The sequence below is a fragment of the Furipterus horrens genome, unplaced genomic scaffold (assembly GCF_987537825.1).
Source record: "Furipterus horrens unplaced genomic scaffold, mFurHor1.1.pri manual_scaffold_16, whole genome shotgun sequence".
In the NCBI taxonomy this organism is placed as follows: Eukaryota; Metazoa; Chordata; class Mammalia; order Chiroptera; family Furipteridae; genus Furipterus; species Furipterus horrens.
Window position 1 is genome coordinate 3,419,924 of NW_028327186.1, and position 12,592 is coordinate 3,432,515.

The 12,592-nt window shown below is 59.0% G+C and overlaps 1 protein-coding gene across 2 annotated transcripts in view; it reads left to right on the forward strand.

Annotated features, from left to right (window-relative positions):
* Positions 1-12,125, forward strand: part of PCSK6 (proprotein convertase subtilisin/kexin type 6) — a 117,012-nt gene extending 104,887 nt beyond the window's left edge. For both annotated transcript variants that reach the window (XM_090263565.1, XM_090263566.1), the window contains 7 exons: positions 1,335-1,437; positions 2,255-2,451; positions 3,691-3,778; positions 7,031-7,134; positions 9,708-9,837; positions 10,797-10,909; positions 11,872-12,125. In XM_090263565.1, the coding sequence (XP_090119691.1) occupies positions 1,335-1,437; positions 2,255-2,451; positions 3,691-3,778; positions 7,031-7,134; positions 9,708-9,837; positions 10,797-10,909; positions 11,872-11,969 (833 nt within the window). In that variant the 3' untranslated portion in view covers positions 11,970-12,125. The remainder of the gene's footprint in view (positions 1-1,334; positions 1,438-2,254; positions 2,452-3,690; positions 3,779-7,030; positions 7,135-9,707; positions 9,838-10,796; positions 10,910-11,871) is intronic.
* The last annotated feature ends 467 nt before the right edge of the window (positions 12,126-12,592 follow it).

Sequence of the window (12,592 nt, forward strand, 5' to 3'; positions counted from 1 at the left end):
CCCAGGACGCGCAGCCCAGCGCGTCCCCAGGGGCAAACGCCGCTTAGAAAGGGGTTCACAGCGGGACCCACAATGAAAACTTTGGAAATATCAACAACATCAAACCTTCGGGGAGGGAAGCAAAATAAACCGGCCTAACACTGGGAAGGTCTGGAGGCCCTTTAAAGAGGAATGAAGAGGGCTTTGTGCACCTCAGCAAAGCTGCATTGTGGGCGGCAGAGAATGGGGACTTTTGTCTTTCCCTCCCGTCCCCATGAAACGCTGGTGGCCAGCAAATCACCTTGTCTTTGCTTCTGAACTCATTCCCACCCCTTCCAATAACTAAGACCTTATAGAAGGGATTTTTTTTCTTTTCTAAAGACTCCAAAGCCTTCATAGCGGCCCATGGGGCCCTCCCCACATGGGCAGGCTTTCCTGAGCCATTTCCGAGGGCAGGAGGGACAGAGTAGGGGTACGGGAGGGCGGTGCCGCCACAGTGCAGGCTTTGGCCCACTGTGGTCACGTTCGTCAGGCGGGGGAAGAGGACACGTGGGCACCTGCCCCATCCCAGCTTGCGGCTGAGTGTGACCCGTGTCTCAGACCAGGCTGTTCCAAGTGGCGCACCCAGAGGGAAGCTCCCGAAGGGTGAGGCTTGCTGGTATTTCCTCAGCTCCCCGCATTTCTCCCCATTGCTTCTGCAGCAAGACACAGGCCCCCAGAATTAAGTTGCAGGGACACGGGGGACTGCTGGGGATGTGAGGGAGGGAAGCCAAAGAGGGGGGCCCACTGCTGAAAGGGGCCGTCACCACCCACCCCAGACCCACCAGGGTCAGCCAGACTCCGTGGTCCCGAGCACAGGGACATCCACCCTGTTGCCCCCCCGAGGTGGCAAACAGGGGGAATCACCACTGTTTGTCAGCGGCTGCCCCAACACCCTTCCTGCCCATCCTATATGACCTTGCTTCGTCCTTCAGGATGGAAATCAGAACTGCTGGCAGGTCCCAGCGTCACAGTGCAGGGGCGACCCCTGCCTCCCCTGTCCCCATCCCAGCCTCCCTTCTCGCCTCCCAGGGTCCATCTCGGCACAGGTCTGGGTCCCCACCCGCCTCTGGCTCTTCCGTCTCGGGCCACTCCTGTCTAGAGTATCAGACTTTTGACACCCACCCTGACCAGGGTCACTGCTCCCCTGCGGCTGATTCCCCTGGGAATGGACGCCCAGGCCTACGGTCTGGCTGTCCCCACCCAAAGCCCAACTTTCTAGGGAAGCTTCTCCTGACCCCAGCACGGGGTCCCGGGGACTGGGTGTCACTGGGACAGTGTCTGGGTGGGTAAAGGAAAATGCTTGTTTCTTTAAGGTGTGTGCCATCCGGAGTGTGGGGACCGGGGCTGTGACGGCCCCCGCGCAGACCAGTGCTTGAACTGCGTCCACTTCAGCTTGGGGAGCGCCAAGACCAGCAGGTAACGGGCTGGGGCGCCCGTCGGCATGCCAGGAGTCCCCCCATACCATAAAGGGGGTCCGATCTGACACTTGGCACCCTGCTGAGGAATTCACGTGATGCCCCCAAAAGGAAATCCCCCTGAGGCTCACTGCTTTGGGATTTCATCAGTTTCAGGGATTCTTGTTTGTTTTCATCACACAAGTGACGTGTGTCCCTGACAGAGAAACCGGACGCTGTCTGCGCGCGTAAACTTTTCCTATCCATCTCGTTCCACTAAAATGGGTCCTGCTGAGCATCCCGACGCTGACCCCTTGGGAACCACAGAGAGATGTCATTTTAGGGGCAGGTTCCATTCTACAAGTCAGCACTGTGGGATGTGCACAGGGAGCCCCCATCTCTCAGCGCCCAGACGGGGGTGTGGGCATGCGCAGGGAGCAGAGGTTCAGGCGTGACTCTCAGGGTACCCTGGGGGTCCCAGACATGGCTGCACTCCCCCTGCTGTGCAAAGGCAGTCCTGCTGCAGACTTGGCTCACTGCCCAGGAGAACCGCTGCCCGAGGACACACACTAATGGGGGGCACAGGTGCGGGGGAGGGGGTGTTGCTTTAGCTGAAGGTTCCAAAATTCACTGCCTCCCCCGGGTGACTTGGAAAGGAAAGGATTCCTGGGTTCTTATCTTCTGTGCTCTTCCGTGCAGTTAGGAACCTCCCAACTGTTTAGTAAGGCCAAGGGCCCCCACGGTTTAACCTTCAGCCCTGGGGCCTTTGTTTCCTTGGTCTGCCCTTGGTGAGTCCCCAGCAGAGCCTGGAAAGGTGCTCTCTGCTCCTGCTCCCCCAGGAAGTGCGTGAGCGTGTGCCCCCTGGGCTACTTCGGGGACATGGCAGCGAGACGCTGCCGCAGGTGCCACCGGGGGTGTGAGACCTGCACGGGCCGGAGCCCCATCCAGTGCCTGTCCTGCCGCCGCGGGCTCTACCGCCATCCGGAGATGAACACCTGCGTGGCCCTCTGTCCGGCCGGATTCTACGCGTATGACAGTAAGTGCCTGTCGCGGGGCAGGGAAAGGATGAGGCGGCCCCCTGCCTGGGGCCCGGTCCCCCCTCCTGGTTGAATGGTCCCTGCCTTCTGCTTCCTGTGCAGCCTGCCCTGAGAAGGGCCCGTGCACAGGGGGGCGGGGGAGAGGTGGTGAAATCGGAGCCTTCAGGCCTGTTCGTTAATAGCCGGTCCCAGGAAGGGGGGAGGGTGGGGGTTGGGGGACTCTGGGGCCACCTCAGCTCCCCCAGGAAGAGGCAAGAAGAAGGTTTGGGTTAAGCTGGTGGAAGATCGTGCTCAAACAAGTCAGCAGGAGCTGCCGCTGCGATGCGGCTGACGGGGCAGGAGGCAGGCCTGCCGTGGGCCCACTGCCCTCCCAGCGCCCGGCTGGCTCTGTGGGCAAGGAGCCAGGAAGCCCGGAGAGGCGCAAAGCCATCGACTAAGCCAGACTCTAGAAAGGAAACCCACTGTCATCCGAGATGCGCGTCACAGCCTTTGCGACACCTGCCCTGAGCGGCCACCAGACCTTTTCTCCAGCTGGAGGCTCCTTCAGCCCCTCCTGGACGCCAGGGCCAGGAGCAGCCCCCCTCTGTGACCCCGCGGGTCCTCATGAGCACCTGTGACGAGTGTGTAATGCCACCTATGGGCCCCACGGAAGAGGCAGGAGGCATAGCAAGCAGCAGCCCTTGGCGTCCAGGCCCACGACACAGGTGGTGGTTGTGAGAGGTCAGAAGGCGTGACCTAGATAATGGCTTGTGTGACTGCAGCTGGGGGTGTAGCCACCCAGAATTCCCCAGGAGGCAGGACGGGTGTCACAGATTCATGACTCTGCCCTTGACCTCCAGGCCTTCCGTAGAGACCCCTGGAGGGCACTGGGGGGAGGTCAGAGGCACCCTCAGGCTCCACTCTGTCACGGGCATAAAGACACCCGTCACTTGCTGGGTCAGCTGGGAATCGGCTTCTGTCCTGTTGAAATAAGCAGGACCCAAGCCTGTCTCCTCTGGACAGGGGGCCCCCAAGGCTGTGTGAGGACTTTCATTTACTCCAGAAAGAGAGGTGAGAGACCTGTCCTCTGACACCTAGGCTTGAGGTCGCCCTGTGGCCTCTGGCTGTTTTATTTGTACATCATCCGGTCGGGACACCTGGTGGCAAGCGGCTCTGTCAACCCCGCTTTGGAACAACTCCGGAGTCTCGCTGGCCCGGATCTGAGTCACATCCATGCTTCCCCCTTCTCTTTCCTCCAGATGAGAAAACGTGTCTTAAATGCCACCCGAGCTGTAAAAAGTGCATCGATGGACCAGGGAGGTGCACCGTCTGCAAAGAAGGATTCAGGTAAAACGCTTTTCCTTCCAACCTCAACACGGGCAACATATTTCTGCTGGTTTTTTTTTTTTTTTTTTTTTTTTTTCTGTTGTTGATTTGCCCCATTTTTGTAAATTCTCACTGAAAGCTTAATTTCCAGAAGCCTTTCAGGGGACAGATTAAGAGTCTGACCCAGTTAGACCCTGGTTTCCTCTCTTCTGTCAAGCTCAACACGCATCTCCTCTGAAACAGTTTACTGGGTTAATAATTCGCAGTGAAATCTGTTAAAATGTTTGTGTAGCCGGTTGAATGCAACCACATAGTCCTTACCTGGTCCTCCAAACTACTGTCTGGAAGCTTAGATGACATTCTGTTTGCAATGATGCCGTGAACACTCCTGCAGTCCAAAAACAGGGCCTGCATTTTTTAAATCCTCGCCCTAGGACATATTTATTGATTTTTTTTTTAAGAGAGAGGAAGAGAAACATCCGTGTGGGACACATGGATCAGTTGCCTCCCGTACATACCCTGACTGGGGATCAAACCTGCCGCCTAGGTCTGCGCCCTGAACGGGATCACTCCCACAACCTTTGGGTGTTTGGGGACAGCGCTGCAACCCACTGGGCATGCTGGCCACTGTGGGGCTGCCTGTTAGAGGATGGAAGGGCCACCCTCCTGGCCACGCTCCTCTGCCAAAGTGACTTGAAATCCTAAGTCTTCATTTCCTCGTTTCTAACATGGGGGCATGGTATCCACGTTCCTCACGGAGATGAAATGAGATGAGATATGGAAAGGGCCCAGAGCAGTGCCTGACACAAAGCAGCTTCTCCTTGCTGTGTTTAAAGACTTGCTGTATCTTAAGTCTGAGATAGCAGCCTGCGTTGGGCACAGGGCAAGGAATATGTGTGGATGGAGAGGTTTCCTACGTGTATTCAGAGGTAGCTTGGGTGGAAGAACTGGGACAAGGGCTTGGAAAGGAAGGGCAGACGAACTGGCTGGGCCCTGGCCGGTGTGGCTCAGTGGATTGGGCCTCGTCCCACAAACCAAAAAGGTCATGGGTTCAATTCCTAGTCAGGGCACATGCTTGGGTCCCTGGTTGGGGAATGTATAAGAGGCAACCAGTCATTGTTTCTCTTTCACATCCATGTTTCTCTCCCTCTCTTCCTCCCTCCCTTCCCCTGTCTCTCTCTAAAAAAAAAAAAAAAATGTGTCTGGGGTCACACAAAAGAGAAGTTGGGGGGAGGGTCTTCAAGAGCGATGCTTCTCCCCCTGCAAGGGGCCCTGGGATCACTGGGACTCTTGTGAAGATGCAGATTCTGATCCCGCCGCTCTGAGCAAAGCTGGGACTCTGCCTCTCTAACGGGCGCCCCAGTGAGGATGTTGCTGGTCAGGGTCCTGGGCCTTTGTGCCACGGCTCCGTCCCTCCTCCGGCCTCCCTTTCCTCCAAACGCCGTGGCCGGGACCCACCTGCCAGCAGAGCTGGTCTGTGAAGGAAGAAAACATGACAGACACTCTTCCAGGTGCTCCCGCCGGCACCGTCTTGTTTAATCTTCACAGCAACCTCAGAGGCGGATATTAATATGACTCACATTTTGTAACGGGGGAGAGGAGCAGGTCCCCCAGGAGGCACATTGCTGCTGCCTTTGAGGGGTTCCCCTTCGCCCGCCCCTCTCTTCCAGATCAGGCTGAAGCTAAGGAGAGAAGCGTACCTAATGCCCCAGCGTGGGGAGTCTGGCGGAAGGGAGGGGGTGCTAGCTGGACAAGGAAGTGAAAGGGTGTAGTCAGGGAAGCAGCTCCCAAAAAGACAAAGGGGGCCTGAGCTGGGAGGTGCGGCATGATGTCCTCTCCGACCAGGGCTCCTCGGCCCCAAGCTGGAAGCCGAAGGTGTCAGGGGAGGCTCCGTGATTCAAACTCACTGGAACCCATCTGCTGGTGGGGAGTACTGAGGGTCCTGTGCTCTCCCTTTGTGTCCCGTGGGCCCCACGGGCCGGAGGAGGCCAGCCACCCACGTAGGAATGGGGTCACAGGGCGAAGGTAGGGCAGCGACGCCGACGGCAGCAGGGATTCATCATCAGCCATAACCCGCGGAAAGCTCCCTGTTATTGCCCGGTGTCCTCTTAGGCTGCGGCTTCCCATGACCACTGTCACGTTCAGGCTGTGTGAGCAGCGGGCCCCTGTCCCCTGCCATCCGTCTCCTTAGGGGGACAAATGCCGGAAGAATTTGAGTTTCAAGACTTGGTTCAACTGCCAATTGCAGCTGCCCCTGGCTCCACAAATGAGGAAGGGCCCTGGGCACCCGCTGTCCACGGGGACCCCCCACAACCCACCCCCAAATGCAGGGTCCTGTGGATCCCACACACCCCCGAGTACTTGTCCCATGTGTCTAGTGGCTACCCATGTGCAACGTGTGTGTCAAACCCCGTGTCATCTCGGGGATGGAAGGGGTTGCAGTAGCTGGTGTTTATTCACACCGCTGCGTGCCCGGCGCCTTTCCGAGGTCTTCTTTGGAGTGTGTGCTCAGTTAGGCATCTGAGCAGCTCTGCTCTGCAGGGGCCGTGATTGTTCCAACGGACAGGAGAGGGAACAGAGGTGCAGAGAGGTTAGCTGGCTTGCCCGGGGTCAGGTTGCGCAGCTAGAAAGGCGCAGAGACAGGACCTCAGAGTGGACGGCCCAGCGCTAGGCTCCTCCCAAATCTGTACACCCAGGAGCTGGCAGAGGAAGGCTGGAGCCACATCAGGCAGGGCCTGGTAGGTCCCAGGAGTGCATTGGATTTCAAGGTCATTGCGAAGGGCAGAGGCGGGAGTCGGTCCACATTTCAGGGTCAGTCTGGCCAAAACTTTGCAGAGGGCTCTGAGGCAGTGAGCCTGCGCCAATCTGCCCCCAGGGGTAACCCACCCACGCCCAAGTGCTCCTCTTGGGCTTCAGGTTCAAGTTTGATTAATGTCGGTGAAGAGAAGCCATCGCAGACCAGGAGAGAATGTGACGACTTGGCCATCGGGACCCAGATCACGGGGCTTTGGAGATGGAGCCTGGCCCGGCCAGCCACCTGCACGCAGAGGGTCTCCGTTAAGGCCCCTGACGGCCCTGCCAGCCGGAACTCCTGCTGGCTTCAAGGCAGCTTTTCCTGCCTTCATTTAGCTCAGAACCTTACTTGACACAAAGAGCTGTGCTTTGGCAACTTCCATTTCCTCTCCTGAAAGGCATTTGAGGGCAAATGGTAATTTAATTAGACTGTGGAAGGGATACATTCAAAAGCTACCTTTTTCTCCCCCCCTTCAACAGCCTTGCACGGGGCAGCTGCATTCCAGACTGCGAGCCGGGCACCTACTTCGATTCCGAGCTGATCAAATGTGGAGAATGCCACCCCAGCTGCAAGACCTGCGTGGGTGAGTCTGTCGCCTACACGGCCTTCGGTGTCATGGTGCCACACAGCCCCGCACCCTGGGCTGAACTCCCTTCAAACTGAGAAAGCTGCGTGGGCTGCCGTGGGTTTGTAGCAGTAAATCCCACAGGCCCTGCCGCGGGCCGGGGGCAGCGGGGGGATGGGTTACTGTTGACGGGCGTGAAGTCGGAGTTTGGGGAGATGAAAAAATTCTGGGGGTGGACGGACGGTGGTAATGGTTACATAGTGATGTGAACGTGCCTAACGCCACTGAACTGCACACTTAAAAATGGTTCACACGGTAACCCTGGCCAGGTGGTTCCGTTGGTTGGAGAGAGTCATCCATACACTGAAAGGCTGTGGGTTCAATTCCTGATCAGTGCTTATACCTGGGTTGCAGGTTCGATTCCCAGTTGGGGTGCGTACGAGAGGCACCTGATCAGTCTCTCTCTCCCTCCCTCCCTCCCTCTCCTTCTCCCTGCCCCCCCCCCAAAAAAAGCAATAAACTTATCCTCAGGTAAGGATTTTAAAAAATGGTTCACATGGTAAGTTTTAGGTTATGGACATTGTTGCACAATTTTACAAATGAAAGAAATGCCCAGGAGCGCACGTGGAGTGGGCCGCGGGGTTTGTTTCCCGGCTGAGCAGGCTGTCTCGTCTGCGGGCTCAGTCCCCGCTCCGAAAGGCACCGTCTCTGCAGCAACGCCGTAAAGGAGGCTTTTTAAAAACATTGCCTTCTTCGTACCTGTCTTTTCTTATTCTGAACACTTCCTTCAGAGAAGAAAAGGCGCCTCTCAACAGTTTTATGTGGATTATAATCCCCGCCAGCCTTAGAGCGCAGATGTCTTGCGGGCACCGCTCCTGTGCAGACCGCGTGCGTTTTACGGGGCTTCACATAAGTGAAGTGTGTGCTTTGCCATCATGGAGGCACCTCCGGCATAAGGACCTTAAGGACCCTAGCAGCCGGGGCAGGACAATACGGGTAGCAGGGTTCGCCAGGGGAGACCCAAGGAAGGGGACAGCTCCCGGCCGGCCGGCCGAGGTGCCCACGCCAGATGCTCCCTGCAGATAAATGAGAGGGCCCGGGAGCGTGTCGGCCGAAGTACAAGACTTAAGTTTCCTCTAGAACATAAGCAGACAGAATCTCTGCCCTTTGTGGGGCCGCCCTTCAGCAGCATCAGAGCAAAAGAGGAGGGCACCCCACATGCAGATTCGGACAGGAGGAGGCCCCCTCACCCCCGTGGGCTCTGCTTGTGACTCATGCTCACAGGCCTGGATGAGCTCAGCGTTCCCTTCCAGACTGAGAGCTGTGGCCTCCAGGGCACCGAGCTTCCTGGCTGGCGGGGCCGCCCTGCAGACCCCTGTCTGTAAAGAGCTCTTCCCTGGACATTGACGAGAGGCCCCGTTTTAGCCCAGAAGTTAAGTGACTCCAGGAAGACGGCCAGGTATCACCCCCTTCACTGTCAGGCCTCCACCCAGGACCACAGTCAAGTTAGAGTGGGCGAGAAGTTCAGCCAGGGACTGGGATCGCCATGGGCAGCTGAGGGTCTTCCTCGTGTTCAGCACGCCGCACTGCTGGCCGGCAGCCGCCTCGGTGCGTCTCTCTGACGTCCCGTTAGGTGTTCCTGGGGAACACTTGGCACAGAGCGGACCCCAGCACTCACTTATTGTTGGAATGAATGAATGAGCGAACGGAGGGACAGGCAGCATGGTTTCTTCATTCTAGACCAAGGCCGCCCGGGCAGGTGCCTCCCCTCGGCTGGCCTGCATGGTTTCCCTCGTGCCTCTTGGTCCTGTGTTCAGAGCTTTCGTCTCTTCTGGTCGCCACCCCCCACCCGCACCCCATAAGCCCTTAGCTGTTTCTTCTCTGTTGCTGGAAACGTCCTGGTCGTCTGCACCAAACACCCGTCAACACCATTCCCACCAAATCTCTTCTCTCAGTCTTTCCCCGTCAACATATACCAGGTTCTAGTCCATAGAAATAGGATGCAATCCACAAATGTGAGCACAAGTTTTGAATTTCCTAGAGAAGCAGATGAAAATAATTATAACATATCATATTTAACCCAACATACCCGAAATAGTATCGTTTCAACAGATCATCAATATAAAAAATAACTATTTCACGTTCTTTTTTGTGCTAAGGCTTTGAAGTCCAATGCCTGCATGTGTATGTATTTTAAAGTCCTGGTGCATCTCCATTTGGTCCAGCCACATGTCAGTGCACAAAGCCACACATGGCTGGCTGCAGCAGAGCCTGTTGGGAGAGGAAGCATTTGGAGTCAGGGCCTGTGACTGTGACCCAGGCAGTCATGACCTCCATGACCGCATCCGTGCTGAGCTGGGCTCATGCCTCATGTCCCCATCTGTGAAGTGGGGTTGTGGTGCCCACCTCCAGGAGTGGGTGAGGACGGCCCAGGGCCGACACACCGTGGCCACCTATAAATCTAGCTGTGGTGGTGGCCTTGTCACGTCTGACACCAGTCCCTGGCTCTCACAGGTACGGCAGCAGGCCTGGGACACGGGGTGGGTGGGCAGCCCCTAATACCTGCTGCTTTTCCCACACCCCCCACCCAGGACCCAGCAGAGAAGAATGTATCCACTGTGCCGCCAACCTCCACTTCCAGGACTGGAAATGCGTGCCGGCCTGTGGCGAGGGCTACTACCCAGAGGAGATGCCGGGCCTGCCCCACAAAGTGTGCCGGAGGTGCGTGCCCGTCAGACGGTCTTCCTGGCTCAGACTGAGGCTGCCCGTGCCAGCAACGGGGTGGCGGCGTGGTGGCAGCCCCTCACCCAGGAGCTGTGGGGCGGGTGTGCAGCCCCTACCACGGCAGTGGGTGTGGTGGGCAAACGGGGACCCCTTTACAGAGGAGGGGACCCCTGCAGGAAGGGCTTGCCAAGGTCACAAGTTAGTTGGGAGCATTTGCAGAGCACCTACTGCGTGCCAGGCACTGTGTATCTGGGACAGGGCAGCAGACTGGGGCGCTGCGCAGAGCCAGCCGCTGGGAGGACAGGTGCTGATTCAAGCGCCAGGGCAGCCGCGGGCAAGTGCTTCCTATAAAGGGCCCAATGCTCCGTAGTCGGTGCTTTGCCGGCCATACAGTCTCTGTCAGAGCTCCTCAACCCCGGCACCGTGAAAGCAGACACAGCAGCTAAAACACTGGGACGGCTCCAAAAAATGGCCAGCGGTGGCCTGAGGGCCCGAGTGTGCCAGCCCCTCTCTGAGGTCACAGTGCCCTGGGTCCCCTCTCTGGGCCAGGACAGAAAGGGCATCTCCGTCCCTGTCCCAGGACACAGGCCAATGTCACCACAAAGGACGCTGAGCCTGGTGGGCAGCAGCAGTGCCCAGGCAGCCCCAGGACCAGCTGCATCACACCCCTTGTGGAGCCTCGTCCCGAGCCCCAGCATCGCATGCGAGAGTCCAGGGGAGCCGATGGGGTCTCGGAGACCAGTCCTGTGCTCAGCTCCGGGAGGGCTCTGCTGTCGGCCAGGGCCATTGTCACCCTCTCAGGACAATAGTGCAGTCAGACAGGAGGAGGGACGTGCAAACGCTTGGCCAGGGTTTCAGGCCATCGTGGGAGACACAGTTACCACGCGGGAGCACAGGGCAGGAGGGTGGGGCCTCTTCCGCGTGTAGCAGCAGCGGGAACCCGTGTCCCCGTACAGGTGTGACGAGAGCTGCTTGACCTGTGAGAGCTCCAGCAGGAACTGCAGCCGATGTAAGACGGGCTTCACGCAGCTGGGGACCTCGTGCGTCACCAACCACACCTGCAGCAACGGTGAGCTCCAGCGGGGTGACAGGCGCGCGGCCCGCTGGCCTCTGATCAAAGGGAAAGGAAGAGAAGATGCGGGGGGCGGCAGGCCCTCCGAGCGGGCCATCCCGGGCCTCCTCTGGTCTTCCTGCCTTCCCATGTGGCCTCTCACATTGACCAGAGACACAGCCTGGCCCCAGCCCAGCTCCTGCCGGGCGGGTTGTTGAGTGACTCTTAAAAATGATTTTGTCTGTGAGCCGTTCCCACACTGAAGCCATCACCCCAGGTGGCCTGGGCGGTGACTTCCGTTAGGAGAGGCCTGCCTGACCTTGGAGGTTGAGTCAGGGGGCCTGAAGGGTCTTGGCCTCACGGAGCCGGCAGTCGAGGTCCACGGGCCCCCCAGGGGGACCCACCTCTGTGCCGTGGGGAAGCGCTGCTTCTCTCAGACTGGGGGGGCAAGGGCGGCTGTGAAAACAGGAGCTCAGAGGAGTACGACCCCAGGGAGTCCTTCACAGGCCTGGAAGCTCCCTCTTTAGGGAGTCACGTGCTCAAGTGACGTGTCCCACCTGGGAAAGTAAGGTGGCCCCATATGGCTCTCCTCTGTCTCTGCCCCTTCTAGGCCTATCCCCAGCCCCCCTCCTTAGCCCCCTTAGCTCTTGGGACAGAGGCGCATGCGAGCACAGAGGCCTCCCTCGCACAGCCCAGAGGTTCTCCGGACCCTGCCCCCCCCCCCATCCCCTCTATCCCTGTTTGTCTCCCAGGCTCAGCGGGAGCCCCTGCAGGCCCCGGGCCACCTCTGCCACCGCGGGCTCACCCCAGGTCACTGGGATGGCCCTGAGGGCTGCCCTGGCTGCCACCCGCACCCCCTCGGTGTCCCCTGCCCCCTCGGCCCCTCACCCCATCGGGGCTGGCGCAGTGGGATGGTTGGAATCATTGAGCAGGCCCCCGAGTCTGACATGTCCCCCGTCTCTCTCCCTCTGGGACCCCAGCTGACGAGACTTTCTGTGAGATGGTGAAGTCCAACCGGCTCTGCGAACGCAAGCTCTTCATTCAGTTCTGCTGCCGCACGTGCCTCCTGGCCGGGTAGGGGCGCCTGGCCGCCCGCAGAGGGCAGGGCCACCCCCCCACCCCGGTCTGTCCGTCTGTCCGTCCGTCTGTCCATCTGTCTCCAGACTGTGGGCCAGAGCCTGTTTCCGGGGCAGCGCCCTGCATCTGACAGCTTTATCTCCCCAGGGGCGAGGGCCTTCGGGCAGCACCTCTGGGCCCCCGGGCAGGTGGGCGGTGGGCCCGCGGCAGCTGCCCCTAACCCAGCGGGGTCCTCTCCCACTCCACTCGCCGGCTGCACTCTGCCCGCCATCTCCAGGCGGGAAGCGCGTGAATCCCGGGCGTCCGCAGCTCCAGCTTCTGGGATCATACGTTTACCGAATCTTCAAGACCAAAGCAGAAAGTCAACACACTCGGCCTCACGGGTCGCTCTTTTCCCCCCGGGCTCTCAAGCAGCTCCATAGTAAATGTCAGCCTCCGGGTCCCGCAGAACGGGGCTGTGCCCACGCACGATGCAGCGCCACGCCTGCCCCTGCAGCTGCCGCAGAGCAGTGGGGGGCACAGTTTGGTCAGACTCTGCATAAGACAGGTTTGGGGGCGTAACATGCCTGACCACTGGGCATAGAGCATCTATTTCTACGTGGTCGGCGACCTCTGAAAGGACTG